We start from the raw sequence: 18897 nt of genomic DNA, 5'->3' as shown, positions 1-18897 counted from the left end.
GGGGCAAGTAAAGCAATAATCAGGTAACAAGAGGGGTGGGGTCAAGACAATAGACATGAGAGCACATGGCACAAGGAAAAACATGACAAGCCATGTGCTCACACCAAACTTGACATTTTAGCTGTGTCTTGGCTCTGTCACAAACCCAAGAGCAAAACTACACTAAGTAACAGAACCATGGCATGTTTGCCCATTTGAGGTTCTACATTATTTGTTCTACATTACATTTTATTTATATATTACCTTTTTACATGCTATTATTTAGCATGATATTTAGCCATTCTGATCCTTTTTATGTGCTCTTTATCACACAGCTAGTACAGACTATATTTACAGCCCCATAATTTGGTTGACTAGCCTAGAAATCTGGACGCCCCCTAGCGGCAGCAAATCTAATCTGCACGCAAGTGTCGTCTAGCAATTCTCAATACCCTTCTGAGCTGTAATCGCCAAACTCTTGCCGGGCCAATCACATCGTGTATAGAGTCGGTGGGCGGGCCATAATGACAACGGCCGAGTTGCGTTTGCGTGCTTCTAGTAAACACAGAAACTGGCGAACGGCGGTCTTTCGAATCAGCTTTGACCGCGACTCTGGAAGACTTGGAGTTAAGCTTTTCTCTGAGAAAAGAACAAAGAACGGCACTGAAGTCATTCTTAAAAAGGGAAGATGTGTTCGGAGTTTAGCCGACCGGATTCGGCGAATGTTTAATCTATACACAAGCTCTGTTTCACCTTCGTTGCTCTGGTTGGTTGTAGCGCTATCCTATCGCGTGCAGAGGGAGTTTGAAAGACAACCGTTTATCCCGCCCCTCGGATTGAGCCCTGTCTATGGTGAGTTTCCAGACCAAACATCTTGATGTGGGTCTGGCTTGACAGGCTATTGGTTTACATCTTTTGCAAACACAATTGGTAATCAAAAGAGCAGCCTGTATTATGTATGTTGAACATTAATCCACCTCTTTCCCCACACAAACACAGAGATGCTAGCTGCTTAGCCACCTCCATTGTCTCCTCATTATGGTTGCTTTATCCAAGGAACTGGAAACCAGAATACTGTTTGTCCCAATATGAGCTGAGCCGAGTTGACAACATCGGTCCTTGTCCTTCACATAGCTATGTGGTATTATGTAAATGACCCTGTCTGGATACAGATTGCATGGGTTTGAGCGTGGCCCCATGCTCTCCACTGACGCTGGGAAGAAGGAGGGAGTGGTACATTATTCTGTGTAAATGAGAGCAAGACCTTGAGGTATTCTCGGAATCCTAAATCCTCCCATTTACCACCGCACTGATTATCCGGAGGGATTGGACTGGGAATGCAGTCCTGGACAGTTTGTTCTGCGGGTTTAGTTAAATGAACTGCTCAAATGATAAGAAATGGCTATACATAAACACTCTTGTAAACACGGCGCATTCTAGAGCATTCCCTGAGGGGACACGAGTTTGTATCTCATAGAAAAGCAAATGGCGCTCTGCCTCTTAATTATAACCTCAAGACTGGGTGGCCTTTTTGGGAGTGTCGAAGAACATTTGCTCTCAGCACAACTGTGGCGCAGTGTTGAGGAACATTAACACGCACTTAAAATAACATGTTGTATTGGGTTAAGCCACGGTAACGATTACACTTGACTGAGTATGAAAAGTTTCTTTGGACACTGCAACGGCCGTGATATGTGATATCTTCACGTGATGCAAATATGCAGCTCAGAGTTAACCGAACTTGACCTTTGTAAAAAATAATGTTTTTATTGCTAGAAGAAGTCGTAATCGACCCAGCACACAATAAAAAGTTTCAAGTCATTTTAAAATATATATATTTTTATTCAGCAAAAATGCATTACATTGATAAAAAAGTGACTAAATGCACTAACATTTGTTACAAAAATCATTTCAAATGAATACTGTTCTTTTGAACTTGCTGTTCATCACATAATCCTGAAAAACGGTATAACGGTTTCCACAAAAATATAAAGCAGCACAACTTTTTTCAACATTGATAACAATTTAAAGATCTTTCTTGAGCAACAAATCCGCATATGAAAATTATTTCTGAAGGTCGGGTCATGTGACACTGGAGACTGGAGTAATGATGCTGAAATTCAGTTTTGCCGTGACAGGGACTAGACAAGGGAATAGTTACATTTATTATATTATTTAATATAATATATTTTAAATCTTTATTCACTATAAATAATGGATTCAGCTGGATTTTATTGAGGCACTAAGATTTATTTATTTGTTAGTGTTAACCTAACAAGGACAACAACCACTAGGCTTAGCAAAATAATGAATAGAACACCTTTATACCTTTTCTTGACACATGGAAATGAAATATTTTTGTGAGCATTTATAAAAGCAACATATAAGTGTAGGTCAAATTTAACAAGCAGCTGGTCACCTCATTACTTGGAATGAACTTATGTAAAATTAAGTAAACTTTGTGTTTGTGCTGGTCTTGTTGACCTTTCTACCAGTGCAGACAAATGGACTTCAAGCTGTCCCACTCTTTCATTTCTCTTGATTTGATCAGAGACGTGCAATCAGTCCAGTTCTATAAAATCATGGGTTTGACACACAACAACAGGGCTCTCTGATGAAGAGGGTTTATAAAAAGCACAGCTGTGCTCCCTGAGCTTTTTAAAGAGTCTGCTCCGAGTAGATCCAAGTCTCTTGTTTGTCCAGTAAATGTGTTTACAGTACTCAATATTCTTATACAATCTTTTCATCATCGTTTCACATTTATCCCTCTTAATCACTGTTCAAGTCCCAAGTGCACCACCGCTACCGACCGTCTTTTTCATTAAACACGGATGCTGATGAGTGATTCAGAGCCAGGAAAATAGGAGCTTTGTGCATCCGTGTGCTTGTAGGATTCAGAAGTGCTGTGTTTTGGAGCGACAGAGAGGATGAGGCTCCAACATTTCAGCTTTGCTCTGTCCTCATTGCTCGAAAGACCCATTTCCTGTGGCGGTGTCTCAGTTTGATGTAAAGCTCTCGCCGCTACAACACCTGTTTCCTCAATGAAAATAAGCCTACCTCCCTCTATCTTTGATCTCTTCATTCTCTCCTGTTTTTATTACAGATACTCTCTAATTTGAGCAAACCATATCAATATGTTTTCTCCGCTGTTAAAAATGTGCTCTTGTTTTCATCTCTAATTAACAGAATGAACCATGGTCTTCAATAATGGTTTGTTTTGTTTTGTTTTATTCTGGTATAATTAACAGATGAAATGGTTTCACAAACAGTTTTATTTCCTTTGTTGATTTTTTTGTTTTTTTGTTGAAGGAGTAAGTTGAGTTTTTGTCAAAGCAAAATCATTGATTTGGGGAGGGGCATTGTCATTTTAAAGAGCATTTTATTGGATTTCTCAATCATTTTGGTCAGTTTCTTGAGAGAGAATTTTTTTTAATGTGTTTATATGATAACAGAAATCCTTTCTTGTAGTTACACTTGAAAAGAGCAACTAGTTGTCAGGCATTTTTAGTTTTATATGTGCTAGGAATGTTTGTGAAACCTGTTTGCGAAACATTTTCCCGGTTCCATTTTGTGCCTTACTCTTAACCTTAATATAGGCAAATTGATTAATATGGTTGATTATTCTAATCAGTGTTATTTTCTGTTGTCTTTACAGCTTGCTGGGTTCATCTATGCCTGTTATGTTGTGAAGCTCATTTCAGAAGAAGAGGACAGCTGTGAGTATATCTTCATAACCGAGTCATGAGTGTGTTTTCATATTTGATCATATTTACCAGGTGTGCCAATAATTCTGACCACAACTGGTACAGTACAGCCTCCTTTAGTGTATTAAAGGGACGGTTCACCCAAAAATGAAAGTCATTAATGACTCACCCTAATGTTGTTCCACACCCGTAAGACCTCCGTTCGTCTTCAGAACACAGTTTAAGATATTTTATATTTTAGTTCCAGAGCATATGCAGTTTATGCACACTATACTGTCCATGTCCAGAAAGGGAATAAAAACATCATCAAAGTAGTCCATATGTGACATCAGTTAGTTCATTAGAATCTCTTGAAGCATCGAAAATACATTTTGGTCCAAAAATATCAAAAACTACGAATTTATTCAACAGTGTCCTCTTCTGTGTTCCTCAAATAAAGATTCAAACGGTCATGAATCAGTGAATCAATCAATGATTCGGATCGCCAATGTCATGTGATTTCAGCAGTTTGGCAGTTTGGCACGCGATCCAAACTGCTGAAACGACATTTGGGTGAACTAACCCTTTAAGCCATCCTAGTTGTTTCAGACAAATACAATCGGAGTTATATTCAATAATATCCTTGTTCTTCCAAGCATTATAATGGCAGTCCCAAATTTGAAGATCAAACAAGTGTATCCATCTATTATAAAAGTAATCCACATGGCTCCGGGGGGTTAATAAAAGCCTTCTTTTTAGAAGAAAGCGTAGAGCCTCTTGCAATTCAAAATGCTTGCACTACATCTGACGTCATCGTTGAGCCAGTGATGCTCTTTAACGATATGTCCGACGTCATCACCGCACCAGCTGCACCAGTTTTTAGGTTTCTCAGAAATCACAAAACAATGAACCAATTACTTCGGAGGTTGAGTATAGATTGTCGTTCTTCTTGATGCAGCTGCCATCTTGAAAAGCTTCTAAATTGCCCAAGTCTCATTATCTTTTGACTTAGGCAAAATAAAATGGCCTAAATCACACTCTTGACATAGCCCATTATACTACAGGGGTGGAATTTCATGATCTGTTCAACTGAGGATGTTGGTGATTTTACCAGAGGTGGCCAGCATCATGAGGAGATGACTTATGCAAAAAAAAATATTTTTGTAAAAATTACTTTAGGCAGTTATTTTAGGAAGGTGGTGATATTTTACTTTATATTGTGTTAAATATTGATATATATATTTTAACGATTCACTTCAAAAGGCCTCTATTAATCCCCTGGAGCCATGTGGATTACTTTTATGAATGGATGCACTCTTTTGAGCTTCAAATTTTGGGCTGCCATTCACTGCCATTATAAAGCTTGGAAGAGCCAGAATTTTTTTTTTACATTACTCTGATTGTATTCGTCTGAAAGAAGAATGTCATATACACATAGTATGGCTTGAGAGTGAGTTAATCATGGGGTTATTAAAATGTTTGGGTGAACTATCCCTTTAAGCACAAAGCAGTAAACAGAATGCACTTTTGCATGTCATATATTTTTGGGTAGGGCTGATAAAAAATAAAAAGGTATTTGGTCACAATCAGCTACAAAACAGAAAAAACATCTCTTGTTTTAATAAAGTACAAAAATAAATAGAATAATAAAATAAAACTTGTGCAGAGATTAGTTTTCTTTGCATGTGAGAGTGAGAGATGCACAAAGTTCAATATTACGTTTTTTGAGAAATCACGGAAAGATGAGTTAGAAAGAGAAAAAGTGACATCTACATCTGAGCCTAATACCTTTCCACAAGACAGCAAGTGAAGTGGCACCTGAGGCTTCCATATTTAAGGACGCACAAATGTCATATACATCACTGCACATATACATCACTGGTTTCTAGTGGTGAGACTTCCACAACCAAAAACCAGCACAGTGCCAAATTATTTTTGTATCATTATAACAGTGGAAACAACTTAAAATATTCCTTCATTTATGGCATAAATTATGGTCATGCGATAAGAATAAGACAATTTTTTTCATTTAAAACTGTAAGGGTCTATTTTTTTATGTACTGTATTGTATTTTTTTATTTTTTTATTCATTATGTAATATATTAATTATGTATATACACTCCCCTAAAGGATTATTAAGAACACCATACTAATACGGTGTTTGACCCCCTTTCGCCTTCAGAACTGCCTTAATTCTACGTGGCATTGATTCAACAAGGTGCTGAAAGCATTCTTTAGAAATGTTGGCCCATATTGATAGGATAGCATCTTGCAGTTGATGGAGATTTGTGGGATGAACATCCAGGGCACGAAGCTCCCGTTCCACCACATCCCAAAGATGCTCTATAGGGTTGAGATCTGGTGACTGTTGTGGCCATTTTAGTACAGTGAACTCATTGTCATGTTCAAGAAACCAATTTGAAATTATTTAAGCTTTGTGACATGGTGCATTATCCTGCTGGAAGTGGCCATCAGAGGATGGGTACATGGTGGTCATAAAGGGATGGACATGGTCAGAAACAATGCTCAGGATGCCCAATTGGCATTAAGGGGCCTAATGTGTCAAGAAAACATCCCCCACACCATTACACCACCACCACCAGCCTGCACAGTGATAACAAGGCATGATCCATGTTCTCATTCTGTTTACGACAAATTCTGACTCTAACATCTGAATGTCTCAACAGAAATTGAGGCTCATCAGACCAGGAAACATTTTTCCAGTCTTCAACTGTCCAATTTTGGTGAGCTTGTGCAAATTGTAGCCTCTTTTACCAATTTGTAGTGGAGATGAGTGGTACCCGGTGGGGTCTTCTGCTGTTGTAGCCCATCCGCCTCAAGGTTGTGCGTGTTGTGGCTTCACAAATGCTTTGCTGCATACCTCGGTTGTAATGAGTGGTTATTTCAGTCAAAGTTGCTCTTCTATTAGCTTGAATCAGTCGGCCTATTCTCCTCTGACCTCTAGCATCAACAAGGCATTTTCGCCCACAGGACTGCCGCATACTGGATGTTTTTCCCTTTTCACACCATTCTTTGTAAACCCTAGAAATGGTTGTGTGTGAAAATCCCAGTAACTGAGCAGATTGTGAAATACACAGACCGGCCCGTCTGGCACCAACAACCATGCCGCGCTCAAGATGGCTTAAATCACCTTTCTTTCCCATTCTGACATTCAGATTGGAGTTCAGGAGATTGTCTTGACCAGGACCACACCCCTAAATGCATTGAAGCAACTGCCATGTGATTGGTTGATTAGACAATTGCATTAATGAGAAATTGAACAGGTGTTCCTAATAACCCTTTAGGTGAGTGTGTGTGTATATATATATTACAGTTTCAAATTAAACAATTGTCTTACAAAAAAAAAACATTTGGGACTATATATATATATATATATATATATATATATATATATATATATATATATATATATATATATATATATAATAAAACTTAAACTGCTGTTAAGATGCATGTATATTATGGCAATTATATTATATTATATTAATCAAACAGATCACACTATCAGATTTTTATATTCACAGACATATACGCATATACGTTTTATGCTTTAGGATTGTGTGGGAATCTTTGTTTCCTGCAGTAATGAAGCACTGACATATTAAACTCTTGGTGGCAGATCTTTAGCCTAGTTTGAATGCCCCAGTAAACATTTGAATTTAGATGTTGCAAAGTCTAAAAGATTGCTTTTATTGATCCCAAACGACCGGCCCGTGACCTAGTGTTTTAAAGCAAGGAGAAAATTGTTTCAATTGTTATGCTCAGGCGACCACACTTATCACCACTGCAGCCACTGTGACACTCTCTTTAGTCGGCTTTCTGTCCTGACTGAAGATTAGAAAGCATAATAATTATGATGAACCGACTGATAATACTCCTTATATTTATAAGAAACATTTCATTGAAAATTACCTGGTCATTTGCTCACTCACATGTATCTAAATCTATATGACTTTCTATGTTTTCTGTGGAACACCAAAGATAATGCAAATCATATACTTTCTTAAGACTTGGAATATGCACCACTTTTATTATACTTTTTTGTTGTTTCACTTTCATTATATTGAAAACATTGGGCTCTACGTTGTTCAACATTTCCTTATTTGCATTCCACAGAAGAAAGAAACTCATGCGGATCATGACAGACTATTCGTTTAATGTGTTTTGCCTTCAGATGCTTGTAACATTTTCTTGGGAGAGCCTTTTGAGGAATATAGCTACAATAACAAAGGATATGCAGCCTAACACTGGCATACAAGATCAATACTGTTGTACTCTTACAGAGTCAATCCTTATTTTCCCTGTTCTCATCATTCTCTCATCACCAAGCAACTAAAACCAAGAGAGATGCCTGTAAAAAGTGTATGCGTGGCTGTTAATTTGTTATTTGGCATCCCCCTTCTTTGTCTTGTATTTTCAGTGCATTTTATCATTTCATAATCAGAGAAATCAGAATCATTAAACTTCACTCTGTATGTAATTAAGCATGGCTGTATTTGGAGGGCCAGCCTCTCATTAAACAGAGTGCCTTCACTACACGTTAAGATCACGGAGAGGGAGCCCTGTGGCAGAGTACTTCCAGTGCAGCATTATGGTCTATTAGTGCAGGATATTTGTGTATATGAGTTTTATTCATGAGTTCATTGGTATATCTATGTTGGTCCATATATATATATATATATATATATATATATATATATATATATATATATATATATATATATATATATATAGCTTTGGAAAAAATAAGAGACCACTATTGATTTCTAAACTTGTAGTGGTCAAATTTTTTTCAGAACTGTATATTCTTTATTTATATATTCACTTAGCTCATGCGACGAGATTTTGACCCAGTATTTTTAAGAAATCCTCAATGATAAAATTCATGACTGGAAAATAGTCTGCAGGGGCATTTTGAAATCTTTCAACTTATCTTGAATTAATGTAATTAATGTAATTTTCTTTCTGAATATGAATTATCATATGCATTAAAAGACAACAATCATTGCAACAAGCATTGTAAACGGTTTTTCCACAAAAAAACTGTCTGGCTTCCCTCCTGTATGATTTCACATGAGTCTCTTTAGACTTTACTGTACATGAATCATGAGCTTCCAGAACTTCTGATTGAGGCTGTGTGTGACCTCCTTATTGATCTCATTTCCACAAATTAAACATGGAAATAAAAACAGTATAAATGACAAAAATAAATAACAAAGTTTATTAAAGGGTTACTTCAGCGAATAGCATATGGCTTTGTATCAGTAGAAACCCGGGACTATAATTGAATAATCGTGCCCTTCCAACCGCAATCCCCCACCCCTTTCATCCACATGAGCCAGAAATACATTTTATGGCTTTTCTCAGTCTAGAAGGCACCAAATTCAAAAATATTTTCACATTTCTACTACACAAATGACCCAGTTTAAAAAACACATTCATCTTCCCAGCGCTGAAGTACACCTTTAAGTGCAAACAATACAGTATATGCAAACATAATCAAACTACTCTCTCAATATTCAGAGTGCAAACAAAGACCAGAGGCTAAGAGGTGGTTACAACTACACAGCCCAGCCTAAGATAGCGCTGATATTGGGAGACGTTCGTTTTTACGATTTTACTTACGTTTTAGAATTTTGTGTGTAGAGAGCGGCAGTGCTGAGCACACATTATACAAGATAAGACATTTATCAGATGCTTAGGCTCTGCTGCGCAACAAATCCTCTGCCATGGTCAATCATCTCGCCTTACTCTCGTCACATGATCAGGGAACTGTGACTTTAAGATGGAATGCATGGACCAAATGTACTGACAATTTTTTTTCTCAACTGTTCACTTATGACATAGCCAAGAGAATACTTGCCTGAGACAGGTATTTTGAACAGGTAAAATTGTTTGTGTATTGTCCGTTCAAGTGCAAGTAAAAGCAAAAAGGAATCAATTATTGCACCAGTTGCGTGCACCCCAGGTCATTTGCATTTGTCAGCATAGGGCATGAATAATAAATAATGTATTTTGGTTTGTTCCTCACACAAATAACTTTGACAGAATTTTCATATTTGGGTAAACTACTTTATACTGGCTGTACAAATAATCTCTTTCCATATGGTGGAGAAAAGCATCTTAAATCAGAATCTCTATTTACCAATTATGTGCAATAGCCTCATTCCGAGTCCTTAATGAATAAAACTCTCCCATTAAGCAATATGTGCAAAAAACTTCACAAAAATCCAGTTTAGTGTCTTTAGATTAATCAAGTGAGCTATAAACTTTGCACTGCAAAAACTTGTGCCACCATTCTGATCGGTTAACTTCCTCAAACATAATTCAGCACCGCTCCCTGCATCCAATGAGAATCCTGATTGGCTCAATCAGGGATCAGGAGATATTTAGAACAGCTGCGTAATTGGAAATCCTTCCCGAAAGTCTCTCCCAATCAGTCCATGGGTACCAGTTTGAGTGACTGCCGGAGCGCTCATGATGAACGACAGTGCTAGTGTCCACTGAGAGTTTATCAGCGGTGTTGACGTTCCAAGGATGGGCACAGGGAAATTCAGAGGAATATAATTGTTAAACCTCTGAATCCTCCAAGCAGGTGAACAATATTGATTGCTTGATCCCTGAGGCATGTAGAAACACTAATCGGGAAGCCATATTGCCCATTACGGCTTTAATTAATATAGTACATGAAGCACCTCCGCAAAGGTAATGAACAGCTAAAACCAATCAACACGGTCCGCACGTAATTATAGCTACTATCAAGGGTAACGTCGCAGGGCCCATTTAAAGAAAGGACAGTATTTAAATGAGTCTGCCTCTGAGAGAACAGAAAAAAAAACAGCTAGAGAATTAGGAAGTGTCGGTGCGCACAAGTTGTGGGGAAACACTTTTTGCATCTATAACAAGGAAATTAGGTTAAGGCTTTCCTTTGGGGATATGCAATCAGGCTTTGTGGTTGCAAAGAGGTGGGAACCCATGCTGATAGTCTTTGTGCGCCGCGTGCGGTTTACAAATGCCTTTGTTGGAGGAAAAGCTTTTGGAAGGGCGAAGCCAAAACAATAAAACTCATAAAGCTTTGCTATATGGAGGCTGTGAGGAGAAAACGTCTATCTCAGCCTAATTCCCTGCAGCGCCGGTGCCACTGAAATGGCTCCTTTCTGGGATGTGTCGCTTAAAGCAGAATAAATAGCTATTTGAGTCATTTTGTTGAGGTCGAGAGATGGTTGTTGTATGTCTTTGAATGCTAATGCTGTAGCTCAAGGCGGCCCATAGACCCTCGATCTGTCCGCTTGCCCACAGTCGACAGTACTTGTATGTTGTTTTTGTACTCCATTACTGGATCAGTGATCCCAGCATTTCCTATTATCTTGGCAGGACTAGCTAGGAGGAATTTCAACAGTAAAACAACTTGAGATATTTGTTCCATTATAAGGGGGAAATGTTTAATAGCTGTTTAAGAGCACATATCTGCCCCAAGGCAATCTATTTTAACATTTACCCCCTGCAGACATATTTATGTAAAGAACATTAGCATGAGAATGCTGAGAAGTGCAGTGTAGCTTAGATTTCCTTTTTGATTTTAAAAAAATATATATATATATGCTCTAGCATTTAAAAGTTTGGGGTCAGTTTGAGGTGGATTTTTTAAAGAAACAAATACATTTATTCAACGAAAATGCATTACATTGATGGCAACTTTTGCCATCATAGCAGTAATTTACATTTTATTATGGCATGAGAAATCAAATTTGACTCGATCTATTGACATATGAGGTCTTTGTAGAATTAAAGGTGCCCTAGAATGATTTGAAACAATGTTTTAAAATGTTCTCTGATATCTAAATAGAAGGTATGTGGCTTATTTAAGGGCAAAAAATTGTCCAGATACGGTTTTACAGGTCCATTTACAACGCTAGAAATTGTCCCTATATGTAATGCTCTGTTTTTGCCTTATTTGGAAGGGTAGTGAATATTAATGCAGAATTCTGCTCTAATTGGCTGTTTCACTGGACGGCTAACACATCTATACCATCCGTCACTATACTTATAGCTTCTTAACGTTGAATCACAAACTGAACTTTTGTTTGACAGTAGAGTACTGATTTAAAAGTCGATTTATTTAGCCAAACAAAGTAATGTAGAAGCCACTCAAAAAAGTCAGTGTCATGTTTACTACTCACCCGCTGCAAAATAATCATAATTCAGTTCTCAAAAATGTATTTTTATTTAACAAATTGACTAGAAGCCTTGTCGAGTGACTATCGTTTCAACTTAGATGGTGAAGGTGACGTTAGCTACAAGGATCAAGTGAGCGATCTGTAAGCAACTAAACAGTAGTAGAAAATTAGTTGGCTTCATGAGTTGTGTTAATGATGAAATATAGGCTAATTTAGATTTTAATCCGTCAAAAGAGATCAACATACGTATCTACTGTTGTATTTTATGACAACACTGGCAGGAAATAATATTAACCTTTGTCATTTGACAAACTGTTATGTGTGTGTGGCAAGCAGTGAGACTGAGAGCGGGCCGGTGGCGAGTGTTAATGAGCGCCAGCTGCGCACCACACCGGTCTCGTCTCACGGCGGAGTGACAGGAGTATAAAAGGAGGAGTGACGACAGTGGAAGAGAAGAGAGGACCAGGCCTGGATTTTATGTTATGTTTTGTTTACGTTTTGTTGTGTGAGCGGGCAGTCGTCTGTGAGGAACTGCCCAAGTTTCTTTCATTTTGTTTATTTTTATTTGATTAAAAAGTTGTTGAATGTTGGTTCCCGCCTCCTTCCTTCCCATCTATGAACTCCCTTACTTGGAGTTTCCAATACTAGCATCTTGCATTAGATCTAGACAACACGGGATATTATTGTAATGTTGTCTTACTAAGAAACTTTCTATTTAATCTGAAATGGGTTCGACAGTCAAGAAGTAGATAAATCACTACTTACTGTTTGCAGGATATGGTTGGAATCCGCCATTTCTTCAGTTTTAGACGCTGAGCGAATCCTGTTATATTGCCCCAGGTTAGAAAAACTCTCCGTGGTGAAATGGGCAGAGCAAACAAAAAACTTTGAGTTCAATTGTTGCGGTATCCAATTGTAAATAAACATCAACCATGACTGTTGACATTTTTTATCTGTGGGAAGGCTATAAAAAGTCCTCACATCCCCTGCACAGCCTGAAACATGACATTTATTTCCATGATCTGAAGTTTTCTCTATCCTCGAGTGACACTTGTTTATCTGCTGAAATGATGATTCAGCTGCGAGATTCCGCCTAACAATGAACATGTGCTGACATGCAAACGTTGGGGGTGTACATATTAAGGATCCCAGCGATTGCATCACAGTTGGTGTTATGTTGAAAATAGCCTGTTTTTCTGTGGTGTTTTTCACAAACAAGATTTACATATGAAGGAGGAGGCAATGGTGTTTGAGACTCACTGTATGTGATGTCCATGTACTGAAATCTTTTTTCTTCTTCTTTTTTCTTTTTTATGGCAAGGTTAATTCAATTTTTCATTCTAGGGCACCTTTAAAACAGCCTGCAAGTGTCATAGCTTAAAGGCTTAGTTCAACCAAAAATGTTCTCAGCCTCAAGCCATTCTAGGTGTATATGACTGTATTTTTTCAGCCAAACACAATCTGAGTTATATATTAAACTGGTTCTTTCAAGAATGGTAACTTTTTTGAAGTCCAAAACAGCTCATCCATCTATCATAAAAGAATCCATGGGGTTAATAACGGCCTTCTGAAGCAAAGCGATGCAGTTTTGTTAGAAAAATATCCATATTTTCAATTTTAATAACCTATAATGTCTTCTGGTAACGGCCGTACATGATTCGAGTTCCGTCTGAAGAGCTCTGACCCGATAGGAACGCAAAAGCGCAAAGGGTAGAGCAAAACAGAACATCTGTCATGAATTAGAAGTCTAAAACAAGATTTTTAAACAGAAATGTTGGAGGAGCTTGAGTTTGTTGCCCAGCCCTATTTGTTTAACCCCAATAGGTGTCTATTCTCATCTAAGCTTACGCTACGCCAACATACACCAGAACACGACTCTCTCAACGTGCAGAGAGACATTACCGGAAGCTAGTGATTTTAGTTTATAAAGTTAGAATTATGGGTATTTTTATTACAAAAACGCATCGCTTTGCTTCACTTTTGGGTGAAGTCACAAGGGCAAATACATTTGCATATGCCTGTAATTGACCAATAGTTTCTGTCAGGACTACTATTGTCAAAGATGACTGATTGACTCTTAGCATACAGTTTTGATTTATCATTTATGTACGTGAGGATAGCTAAATAATGTAAACTGTGACATATTATTCTCCAAAATTCTCCATACACAGGCCTACCAGAAAAATTGAAAAAACAATTAAAAAATTGGTTGATTGTAATCCATTACAGTACATACCTTTCTATCCAAGTTATCTGACATTATCAAGATGAATTTGTTCTGACAGAGTTCTCGTCTTATTTTATTAAAATTTTCGAAACTATAGCGAATAAACTGTGATAATGTGAGAAAATGTTGAAGCTGTCTGAATAAATTGTGTATATGAGGAGAGGGTAAAATGCGAACAGTGTCCCGCTAGAAGTGAACGCTCTGGATTATAACGCTGGCACAAGCTTTCAGACTGACCTCTGCGGGTCCCCAGATAACGCTGATCAGGACAAAGGTCTAATTCCACAATGTGACCAACGTGGATTAGGGGATTTGTAGGTATATGCCCCCTAAAATCTATCATCAGAATGATAATCGCCCCGGTCTTGCCTTCTCCTTCTGTTTGGGATGCACGAGAGAAGGTCTCTGCTAATTCCACAGCTTATCTCCTGTGTTCGTTGGTCTAGGAAACAGCCTTGGATTTCCAAAGCCTGGATCTTTATCACACACTTTATTACCTTTGCATTAATACCAATTTAGGTCTTCCAGGGCCTGAAACAGCTGGTGGGCCCTCGCAGAGGGGCCTGGGGGTAATCCTGTCAGTTTGCCTTTCATATTATCCAGCCGACAGCGTGCCACAAGCCGGCCTCCAAAGATATCAGTCTCTTAGAGGGTCCGGTCGCTGATCATCCACTACACATGATTATCACACTGACACACATGGGATACATAATCAAAAGGTGCTCATTTGAATGAATGAAAACCCTAAAAACCAATTAATAATCCTCTCTTTCTTCCCCTATTTTCCTCTTTCTCTCATTTCTGTAGTTGACTTTATAGGAGGGTTTGATTCATACGGTTACCAAGGGCCACAGAAGACATCGCATTTGCAACTACAACCAATGTACATGTAAGTATCACAAACAGTAATGCAAAGCAAACCTAATTTTTAGCACACCACATTGTCTGCAGTGTTTTATCATATAATGGTGCTTCAGGGTAAATTTTCATGGTGCACTGTATTTGATATATGATTTTTTATTTTTATCAGCTCTCTGCAATTGCTCATAAATACAGAAACGTGGCAAGGCAATTTCAGTTTCCTTATAAGCCGCCACTAATATGTTTATAATTTTATTAATATTTTTTATAACAGATCAATCAGCATCTATCTATCTATCTATCTATCTATCTATCTATCTATCTATCTATCTATCTATCTATCTATCTATCTATCTATCTATCTATCTATCTATCTATCTATCTATCTATCTATCTATCTATCTATCTATCTGTCTGTCTGTCTGTCTGTCTGTCAAATAAAACAATCAAAAATGTATATAATTTTATTGAAAAAAGCATGATTTTGTCGAATGAATAAATCCTAATTTTATTTCTTATGTTGCTGAACAAAAATATTTATTTATTTATTTAAATAACATTTACAGATTAGAATATCACAGCAAAATATAAATAATGTACAAGGACCCAAGTGTTTTGTACTGCAGCTGTCGTCTGTAGACTCGTCGTGGGTTTGCGTTTGTGTCTGGGTGCACAACACTCTCTGTTGGACATGCTGGACATACTCCGAAGTGGTTTTATGAGAGGTGGTCCGTGACAGACCAGGAGCAAAACAAAACCCTTAGGAGGATCTCTGGCAGAACATCTCTAAGAAATAATATCATTGTCAGTCTGGCTGGGATAATAACTTAAGTCAATATTAGGGGAGGTGATCTGTTTGCTTAGTCTCTGTTGGCAGCTTAAATGTTTATGAGGAAGTAGTTGAATGCTCAGAGGTGGGACTGGGTGATCGTTGGGAGATTTAAGAGGATTTGGCTTATTGACACTGATCTATTGGTGATTGTGTTCTATAGAGTCAGCCTTTATGTCCACAATGCACTCCATTATGCCAGAAGGTGAGACAGCAATGTGATCAAAGCTTAGGCCTGTGCTCTGTATAGAGACAGCTCTTTGATGGAAGACCGAACTGATGGGGTTGGAGGAATCACTGAAAATGAGGAAATTTAAATAACATTATGCATCTGTTTTATGCTGCCCATTCACAAAAATACTCTTAACGATAGTATTTGTGTTTAATGTGGACAGCTTTAAGTAAGCCTTTTGTAGGTTGATTTCCTCACATGAAAAGACAAGCGCTATTAAAACATTAAACCAGCTAGTATAGCAACACTGGCATAACAAATTCAATTAGTTTGTGGTTTGTGGTTGTCCAACCAATGTAAGATGAGGGTGGATTTAGGATTTGAGATTATACACTTGACCTTTTTTAAACTAATGGATACCTTTACACGACAACGATGTACTAAAAATGGAAAAGTTTATCCTTTGCTTTGTTCCCGAAAAAGATAAAAAATGCTTTAATATGATACAAGGCCAGTAGTTGGTGATGTCACTTTGTAAAGAAACACTACGCGCCTGTAGACTGAACGTTTAACATGTCACTGCTTTCGCAAATTCATGTTTTTGTAGTTCTGCGCAGAGACGATAACGGTATTATTTTCAAAAACTTGCACTTCGAAACCTGATTTCAAAAGCTTATGTTTTCAGGCACATAACATAAACACTAGATTAAACAAAACAAAGATTTCTGTTCAATGTCATGTAAACAGCCCCAAAACCCATATATGATACTTGATACTAAATAAACATAAAATAAAATATAAAAATACTTTATCATTTTCATTTAGTTTAATTTAATGTACCACTAAAACGAATGATTAAAACTTTATATAAGACTAATGTAATATTATTTGACTAAAAAGAAAAAAAACTATTTTTTTTACATTAAAAAAAGAAGAAGTTGAAAATAAAGTGCACAGATCAATCATGAACCATATTAGTATGTGAATATATTTAAAGGGGTACTTCAGTGCTGGGAAGATGAATCTGTATTTAAACTGGGTCCTCAATGTAGTAGAAATGTGAAATTATGTTTGAATTTGGTGCTTTCTAGACTGAGAAAAGACAGAAAATGTATTTTTGTCTCATGGGGATGAAAGACTACAAATCCCAGAATGTTTCGCTGCCCTGTGAGGCCATTCCCAAAGCCATCTACTGGATTACTGTGACTGAGTTGGAGAAGACACTACAATTAAAAACTGAACGAGTCTGTTCAATATAATGAGTGAGTCACCGCGCGAGTATCACAGCACTGAGCACTAACTGCAGGAGTGAGATTAATGAGCTCTCGTGATGAAAGCTGAGGTAATCGCGACTACACTCGCAGCATACATTCACAACACGAGTTCAGTCTGATGCGTTTCAGTTCATGCCTTTGCAAGCTTAACTTTCATAGAAATTAATGTTAATTTATAAATGTTTAATTAATGTTATTAATGAGAAGTTAAAAGACTTACATTGCTCACAATAGCTCTGTTTAAATGAGTGCCTGCAGCTGTGAGCTGAGCTCTGAGTGTGATCTCCATCCCCCATGCGCGGGTTCGAAACATGTGGAAATGGCTCCCTCTGCTGGCTGTAGTCTTTAGCCTTTGGCCAAATTCCTCCTATGATGCAAATATCGTCAATTTGCGTCATAGGAGGAATTTTTCCAGAAATAAAATGCATAAATCTCAGGGGGATATGAGGGGGAAAGCACAATCATTCGAATATACTCCAGGGTTTCTGGAGTAGAGGGATACGCCATGGAAAATAAGTGTGTCTTAAGTTGTATTTTAAAACGTGTATGGAATCAGCATCCCTGACATACATGGATAAGCTATTCCAAAGTAGGCACTACTGCTGTAAATGCACAATCCCCTTTCCGGCTTAACTTGGAATTTTAAGTAAATTTTGAGTTGTTGATCTCAGTGTTCTTCCCGTTTGATGTTCAAAATAAATCTGATGAATAAAACGGTGCAAGGCCATGCAGAGATTTATATACTAGTAAAAGTAACTTCAAATCAATCCTGTACTCTACCAGAAGCTGATGTTGGGAGACCAGGGATGGAGTGATGTGTTCATGTATTTAATATTCATTAATAATCTCACTGCAGCATTTCGAACCTTCTGCAGCCGTAAGATAGAGGCTTGACTAATTCCTTTATATAAAGAATTACAGTAGTCCAGTCTTGATGATATGAGAGCATGAATTCCTATTTCAAGACTCTTATATGTCAGACAAGATTTCATCTTGGCCACATTTCTCAGATTAAAAAAAAGCTAGACTTTACGACATGATTTATCTGTGTGTTCAACTTCATAGAGCCATCGATAAACACACCCACGTTTTTAACACATTCTTTAACGTACACTGACAGTGGGCCAAAATTAAACTCTGCTGCGCCCTTAGCTCTGGGGCCGAACACTACAACCTTCGTCTTGTTTCCGTTAAGATATAAGAAATTAGAAGCCAGCCATGCTTTAATATCAGAAAGGCAGGACATTAAATGCTCTAGACTATTTCTTAGTTAACGGTAGATATATATGTAAATCATTCGCTTAGCAATGAAATGTTATATTGTGTTTGCTAAAAATGTCTTCCAATGGTAGCATGTAAAGTGAAAAAAAAAACGTAGGGACCAGGATATATCCTTGAGGCACACCACATATAAGCAATGTCGCTCTCGATGTATATGATACAAATAGTACTGCCATGCTTCTGTCAGTCAAGTATGATTTGAACCAATTTAGGGCCTTACCCTGCAACCATACTCTTCTAGCCGTGACCAGCATATGATCTATTGTATCAAAGGCTGCCGTTAGGTCTTATAAAAGGTTTTAAAGATAAGTATGCATTAAATTGTTCAAAAGTGACATTTATATTGGTAACACTTTACAGTAAGGGTTCTTTTGTTAACAATAGTTAATGCAT

At 37.6% G+C, this 18897-nt stretch overlaps 1 protein-coding gene across 1 annotated transcript in view; it reads left to right on the top strand.

Annotated features, from left to right (window-relative positions):
- Window positions 1–18897, top strand: part of nkain2 (sodium/potassium transporting ATPase interacting 2) — a 215156-nt gene that overhangs the window by 189037 nt on the left and 7222 nt on the right. The window contains exons 5-6 of the mRNA XM_067417953.1: window positions 3635–3695; window positions 14895–14976. Coding sequence (XP_067274054.1) covers window positions 3635–3695; window positions 14895–14976 — 143 coding nt within the window. The remainder of the gene's footprint in view (window positions 1–3634; window positions 3696–14894; window positions 14977–18897) is intronic.

Source organism: Pseudorasbora parva, chromosome 15, assembly GCF_024679245.1.
Source record: "Pseudorasbora parva isolate DD20220531a chromosome 15, ASM2467924v1, whole genome shotgun sequence".
NCBI lineage: Eukaryota > Metazoa > Chordata > Actinopteri > Cypriniformes > Gobionidae > Pseudorasbora > Pseudorasbora parva.
The sequence above is the reverse complement of the archived record's forward strand: the minus strand, read 5'-3'. Positions and strand labels throughout refer to the sequence as shown.